Genomic DNA, 8,064 nt, shown 5'->3' on the forward strand with positions numbered 1-8,064 from the left:
GAGCCCCCAAACATGCATAAAACAGTAAAATGCACTCCCAAGCATTCATCTTAAGCAAGAACCAGTCATAAGATGCTAAAGCCGAAACCCCAACATGCTTGCAAGAGGAGCAAAAATCATTTCAAAGTCATGCCTTAACTCCCTAAATGTTTCCAACATAAACATGCCACAATAATCATAAGGATGCCATAGTCTCCCTAGTTTAAGTAAGTAACCAAGTCTAGTTTTAACACATGCTCACATTTTCATTTCCAAATGCACTTGAAGTGAATATCTCAAGAAAATATATCCAAATAAAATGAGCTAGCAAGTTGTATTCTCCAACAGAGCCAAGTTCAAAGACCCGGCAAAGAGGAAAACCGAAAAGAAACAGAGCACCAAAGAAGAGGGGGGAAGAATGATACCTCAATAATGCTAAAGTAAAGCCCTGCAACACAAGAGTTCGCCTCAAATAAACGCTCTCACAGAAATTCTTCTCCTAGACTCCTTGCAGCCAAAATTTTTACTCTTCTCTCAGAAAACTTTTCCAACAACCTCAAAACTTCAAAAGGAGCTGTGTATATAGGCAGAGAATAGAGAGAAGAGAAAGAAGACCACTCTCAACCGTCCACGACACTCGAATCTGGCCAAAGTTGGCCAAAAAAGAAAAAAAATGCTCCCTGCCGATAGAAGGCGAAGCCAACGACATCTCTCGGACCGAGCAGCGAGAGCCATGGCAGGCCCCGAGCAGCGAGAGCAATGGCAGCAAGGGAAACATCGGGAAGAGGAGGAGAAATGCCATTTTAGTGTATTAGGGAACAAGTTTATCAGAGTCAAACTACCGAGAAAAGAAAATCCACGGCTCAAGGAGACCGGCGCGGCTTCGGGAAAGAAGGCCGCGGGCAGAAGAAAGTCAGGGAAGGACAGACGAGGTCAACTCTTCCCTCGCGTGGAGGAGAAAGAGCTCGCTCGGCTCGAGACCGAGAAAGAGAAAGAGCCAGACACGCGAACGGGAGAAGGAAGGGAGACAGAGTTCGGACGCAGGGAGTGCTAGGGATTAAAGAGGAAAGGGGAGATCATTAATTAATTAAAACACGATTTACTTGTGCGCGGCGACGCAACAAAATGGGTGTCCTCCCTAGGCAAAATCGACGTCCTGGACGCGCCGGTGCAGTCCGTTTTGTCATCCGGGGTCGCTCGGACGACGTCGTCGACAATCGGGTCAAAAACGCGTCGAAATTAAAATTTCACAAAATTTCGACCCACGATCGATCGTCTCAACAGCTTTAATCGAGCCCTCGACGAATAACAGTGCAAGCGATGCGAATCGTGGCGATCCGACGCGTCGACTCTCCGAATTGCGAAGTTTATGCGTGCGGGAGTGCGAATTGTGCAGGTTACCCTAAGGCTCAAAAGGTCCTACAGGAATCCCTTTTTGGTTCCTCATGTTGGTTTCATCCTTCTAAGTGTTGGAAGTCGATACCACACACGCGAAACCACAAAAGAGTACAGAAGCTGGTTGAATTTCTAGAACAATGCGGGTCCCATTTCTAAGGTTCTAAGATAGTCGAAGGAAGATCCCTAAGGCTAGATCCTAAACCCTAAGAGGAAGACCAGACCTCACTAAAAATGAGGTCAATACTACCAAGCTCAGTTAATCGTGCTAAAAGATAGCCGAGCCATAGACCCATACATGTATAATTACCAAAATATCCTATAACTCCCCTATTAAAGTAGGACAAACAAGTAACTTCACATATTGTACCTTTTTCTCTATAAATAGAAGATTATTTTATGAATAAGGAGGATCTATGTCATTACTCTGCACATTCCTCTCTCTCTCTCTCCCTCCCTCCCTTTTTCCTTAAGCTATAACCCTTGAGGTGTGATTCACCGACAGATCAGGATTCCACTAAGGGTTTTGTTTTTATAATTTAGTAATATAAATATTCTCTATTTGGAGTCTGAAATGCATTTTTTGTTTTCTTATGATCCTCAATGACGTTCGCACAATGTGAGAAGTTGGTGCTTTACCTTGAGGGGCTGCAGCCAATTAATCTTTGCCCTTATAGATGATGTCTAAGTGACAAACAATCCTCATGTACAATGCTTCCCCACAAGTCCAATGATTTCTAATTATTTTATATATTTTTCTAATTTTTTTTTCAAATATTCAAATTCAATTTCACATTTAATTTGTTATGATTATTTTTACTAAATATGCTGCCGATGTTACAGAGCTAGTAACTCTTTTTAATGAGAACATATTTAGTAAACAAAAATTATTTAGATATCCGTAGAGCTGATTATGTTTTGGCAAAGTATGCCTAAGAATGATAGTAATAATTTTACTATCTATAGTACTGTTTGGAATCATGCTCATAAGATATACAAGACTGTCACATAATTTATTTCTAATGAATTATTTGATGTTTATATGTGATAACCTTGTTAGAGAATATCATATTGAGGATGTTATCATGTTGATGCTAAATAATATGCAGTTGAATTTTTAAATTCATGATTATTCATATAGTATTTTCAATGTAATTTTCCTTTTTTTTCTAACAAACTTTGCAAATTATAAATATAACAGGACACTGTGATGATGGGTGCTGACTTGTATGAAACTGAAGCTGAAATTGCTTCTCTTCTGTCGGAGGATAAGGTTCCCATTGGCGTAGGTGAAAACACTAAGATCAGGTGAGACACATGCAAGTCTTCAACTCTATATAATTTATCTTATCAACTTTTAATGACTTTTATTCTATTAATTAAATATTATTTCAGAGCAAATGTCTCCATTAATTTTAAATTTTTTTTATCAAGAGAAATCATGCAACTTTTTCATATTGTCATTTCAATGCTTACCTTGATTGAATTTGGATAAGAGTATCATGATGCCTATTTTCCTCTACTGAATTTTTCTAAATAGCTGATTTTCCTTTCATCAGAAATTGCATCATTGACATGAATGCGAGGGTCGGGAAGAATGTGATCATACAAAACAAAGATGTATGTAAAAAAAAATTGCTTAATTCTGATTTTGCAACAGAATGTTGAGATTTCAACATGAAATAAACAAAAAAAATGTTTGATTTGTGCAAATAGGGTGTTAGAGAAGCTAACCGGCCGAGCGAAGGGTACATCATAAAGGAAGGTATCACAATAGTTTTAAAGAACGCAACAATCAAAGATGGGACAATTATATAGAAAATTAGCCTATACCGAAGCTGTCGGAGCAACATGTTATGAAGAGAAATAAGAGCTGTAAAGTTTAGTACATAAGATATTGGGAGTTATTATGAAACTCAGAATATCTATGAAGTAGTTCTGCTTTCTTATGAAACTGCACTGTATTAGCCTATTTTCATGTAGCTTTCAGCAATAAAGTCCATATTCGGATGTAAATATTGGAGAAGGGCCTTGAAATGTTCATCTATTTCTGTTTAATATAATTCTATAAATTTAGTTATGACCATATAGTATTGAGATAATATAATTAGTTCAACTTCTTTAATACAGACTTGCTAGCAATATTGTTATGGGAACACCAATTTATTAAAAGCTACTAATATTGCTAGCAATGGGCATCTCACCATTTGCTGATGAATGTATTTGTTTTTTAATCCCTAGTTATTATCATTCAACTAGGTTTAACCCAAAAAAAATTTCATTAGAACATTTAAATAAAATACTTTTAAATTTCATTCAAGAGAAAATTATATATTTAGTCATTAATATATATATATTGGAGGTTTATTCCCTGGCAAGCTCTACTTACTATCTCATTTGGGATGTACAAAGATAATAAATTTTAATTAAAATATGGCTAGTGTGAGTCTTAACATCTTCTTAAGAAATTATTTAAAAAATTAATTTTAAGTTGATTATCAATTCATTAAATTTGGTAAAAAAAAATGGTTTTTATTTATGAGCTTTCTATAAACATATGATTCCCAAATAAACCACATACAAGTAAATAGAAAAAGCATTACACAAATTATAACAACAAAAGTAAGTAAAAAATATATATTATAATGGCAAGAAAGAATAATAATACAAGACAATACAACTGAAAAATTACTAAATAAACTCATATTAAATATAAAAAAAGCAACTGGGGTAAATATAAATAATACATCATATAACTCTTATATCTATAAAAGGATGACATTAATAATATTGTACAAGCATGGTTAATCTATTTGCTTCTGGTCCTTGCTATCAAGTTCATCTTTTACTACTAATCTATCTGCTAATAAATTACAGTTTGATTACCACCTGTACTAGTACTACAAGGTTACTAGGACATTGGTCTGAATCTAGGAAATGTAATCAATTGAGCATCTTTACTTGTACCTTGTTGTATACAGCAGAATATTAAGAAAATGTATAGAAAACTAAATAAAAATATCTTTCTCAAGTAAATAACAAAGCAATCTTCATATGCCAACAAGGTAAGAATTTGGAAGTAAATAACAAAACAATCTTTCTCAAGTACGAATATTCCCACCAAACTCAAAAGTTTGACAGAGTACTCTATGTACACAAACTCAATAAAATTGAAGTAAATAGAATAATCATTCAATAAACATAATAATCAACCAAATGAATTAAGAGGTAAATAATCTAGATGACATTATAAACCTCATAGCCATAAAATTAGTTTATGCTTTTGCTAAAGAAAATACAAACACTTGATGTGCTTATTCTAGAAATCATGTTGCAAGACAAGAAAAATGAAGAAAATAAATTTGGTCTGAGAAATTTCCCCTACTAAATTCTCTTCTCCTTCTACTTTTGTATTTTCTTACTAGGACTTTTCCATGGCATGTAAAATTCCCACTTTGTCTTCTTTATAACTCCATCTTAACTACTAAAAACTATCTTAATTGGAAAACATGCTCTCAAATTTCATCCCAGCTTGAAGAAACTGTAGGAGGTTTTGGCAATAGTTTGATAAATCTTATCTTCAGGTGGAGACGGGAGTGTGAATAGAGGATGACTTGTTGTGATCGTTGCGATCGCTGTAGTCCTTCACATAGAGGTGGAGAGGAGGCTGCGGGCATTTCTCATTGGGCACAGGAGGGCAACGAGAATTTTATTTCATGAATGTGGGAGAAAGGTGGGAGAGAAAGAGGCTTGCAACATAATTGAGTTTTGCTAGTTTCAAGCATAGTTCATTTACGTTAAAAATAACGTTTATGTAAATCTATAGTACCTCATAAATAGATTAGATTTTCATTTACAGAATACCAAACATGAAACTTTTATAAATTCATGAATTTACTTTACATTAAACCACTAAGATTGCCAACCAAACAACTCCTAAATCTAAGAACATTCATAACATTGATTTTGTGTATATTATATATTTTCTTAATCAATGTTGGATTGCTTGCATTAATAAGTATTAAAATAATATAGTAGTTGCCTTGTCTTTTGTGCTCCAATTCCAATGTTACCCAGTAAATTAAATGGCATGTATTAAAACAATATTTTATTTTCTTCTTCATCAAATCAAACAGCATTATAGTGGCCTTAATGCAAATCAAGGAAGTTTCATTTCTATCATTTCAAATAGTTATCTATGTAACAAATATAATCTATATGAAAAAAAATGCTTTTATCACAAATTCACATTACTTTCCTTAAAGTCATTTCAAATGGAATAATCACAGTTATCTCTATGTTGGCTGAACTAACTCTAAGAAGTTAACTTTCATATTAATTTTTTTAACTGATAGTTGGCTGATTTTTTTTTTGGGAATAAATTTTTAATAATATTATTATGATAATAATAAAATTATCATATCTCGAAATAAGAGGAGTTTTTAAAAGATAAAGATCAATGAAAAACTTTAAAATTTGTGATTGTCATTCTTCATCAAAAGCGAGAAATTTTTGAAAGAGTATTGAATCATCTTCAAGCTTGAGAAAGATAAATGAGTTCCTACACAAATAACAATGTGTTTGTGTAGTGATCAATAGGTCGTATGCTCGATTGAAGATTTTCATTTAAATTTTCATTTGTTATAATTTTATATTAAGTGTTAGCAAAATTTAAAAGTTATTTTTATATTTATTTCTATTTTTTTAAAATCTATTATGAAAGTTTTTGTATTAAATTTTTTATTTTGATTTGTAAGGGTTTCTCCACATATAGTTAGTGTGAAGAAGAATTATTGATTTGGTAGTAAAATCCTAGTGAGTGCATCTGGCTAAGTGTGGAGTAGTCCAGTTTTTCGGGTTTTGACCGAACTACATACAAAATTTCTTGTGTGTTCTATGTTTGATGAACTTTAATTTCATAAACTTATCACAAATTATAAGTAATTTATTTTTTTTTTGTAAAATTGAATAAACCGCTCCTCTTGGTTGCTTAATTTTGGTATCAGATTGAGGCCTATATATATATATATATATATATATATATATATAGTTGTTTAATCATCCAAAAGTAGGTCACTTATGATAATCGATTTTTCTAATGGTTTCTTACCTGAAAACCAAGCTACTCCTATGCCACCACTTATAGACAATATACCTTTTGGCTATTGAAAAAATAGAGCGAATATTTTCTCGCATGGTTAAAACACTAGGATGTAGCATATACTTTCACAATAATATCAAACAACCACTATAAAGATAAACAACATTAGAGTTGAGAAACTCATTAATGATTAGACTTAAGTCGAGTCAGAACTTGATTAACTGAACGCAAATACAATGAATATTTTATTTTATGCACTTAATTTTGATGATTATATGAGTATGAGTGTCTACACTTAATATTGCAAAAGAAATATGTGATAAACTTGTCATTACTTATGCAGACAAAAAAAAAGTTAAGGATGCATATAAATAGATTAATACATGAGTATGAACTATTTTACATTAATCCCAAAGAAAATATTTGGACATGCATAAACATTTCATGAAACTTCTAAATGTTTTACACTCTTTAGATAGACCATATAAAATCCAAGATCTTGTGCATAAAATCATAAGATGTTTACCTAAAGATTGGGATGCCAAATTAAGAACTATTAGTGAAGAATGGATTTTAAGTACATGTCTACTTGATCAACTTGTTGGCTCTTTAATAACTCATGAACAGAATTTAGTTGCAAGAGATTTAAAGGATGGCATAAAGAAGGAAGATAAAAGCAAAGATGTGAAAATAAAAGTTTTGCGGATAAAACTAAATTTTGATGTCTACAACAATTGATGAGACAAAATTAAGAGATAGTGAATTAGAGACTAGAGAGGAGATTAAGGAAAAAGATTCAACTTTGAGATGAATAAGAAAAAGTGAAGTCAAAGACAAAGAAGTTGTGAATATAAAAGTTTCACGGATAAAAAAAAATTTTCTAATTTAGATGTAAAAGATAAATCAGGTAGAGTGATAAGCTACAATTACAAAATGTCTGAACACATCAAATGAGATTGTCCAACCTACACCAGAGAAAAAGAAAGGTTCAAGGAAAAAGATAGAAAGATAACAAAAAAGAAATTAATGAAGGCTTTTTGGATGAATTTGGATATGAAGACTAGCTCCAATGAGTCAGAGAAGGAGGAAGGCCAATCTCTATCTTATGACGAATCATGAATATAACTCAACAAACATACAAGAGTATGTAAGTAATAATAATTTATCTCAAGAATCAGTGGGCTTATCACATGTCAAGAATATAATAGTCTCTTTCTACATACTCATCAAGGAATATTTGTTTTTTGTTTGCCTCACATTAAATTTAACCAACGGTGTCCCTTCATGAACATCCTCAGGCTTAGCTATAACTATCACCAGATTATCACAGATCAGATCCAAATCATTGAAAATCATACTGAATTTGATGACCGGGCTATTTATGAAGTCTTCTCAATTTTCAGACTTGCACTATTTTCAAAGGAGAAAATGAGTTTTCCTGACGACAACTTCTAAAATTACTAAAATGAAGTGTTAAATGTCGTCTAATGCTAAAAAATTTATCTTTTAACATAATCTTGAGATTTTGATTTAAGAAAACTTTGGGAATCAAATTAGCTCAATATTAAAAATTTATTTTAAAGGACCAA

The 8,064-nt window shown here is 32.4% G+C and overlaps 1 protein-coding gene across 2 annotated transcripts in view; it reads left to right on the forward strand.

Moving 5' to 3' along the window:
* The window catches only part of LOC110024068 (glucose-1-phosphate adenylyltransferase large subunit 1-like), a 43,374-nt gene extending 39,914 nt beyond the window's left edge, over positions 1–3,460 (forward strand). For both annotated transcript variants that reach the window (XM_020723801.1, XM_020723803.1), the window contains 3 exons: positions 2,576–2,682; positions 2,934–2,994; positions 3,091–3,460. In XM_020723801.1, the coding sequence (XP_020579460.1) occupies positions 2,576–2,682; positions 2,934–2,994; positions 3,091–3,192 (270 nt within the window). In that variant the 3' untranslated portion in view covers positions 3,193–3,460. The remainder of the gene's footprint in view (positions 1–2,575; positions 2,683–2,933; positions 2,995–3,090) is intronic.
* The last annotated feature ends 4,604 nt before the right edge of the window (positions 3,461–8,064 follow it).

Source organism: Phalaenopsis equestris, unplaced genomic scaffold (genome assembly GCF_001263595.1).
Source record: "Phalaenopsis equestris unplaced genomic scaffold, ASM126359v1 Scaffold000241, whole genome shotgun sequence".
Classification (NCBI taxonomy): Eukaryota; Viridiplantae; Streptophyta; class Magnoliopsida; order Asparagales; family Orchidaceae; genus Phalaenopsis; species Phalaenopsis equestris.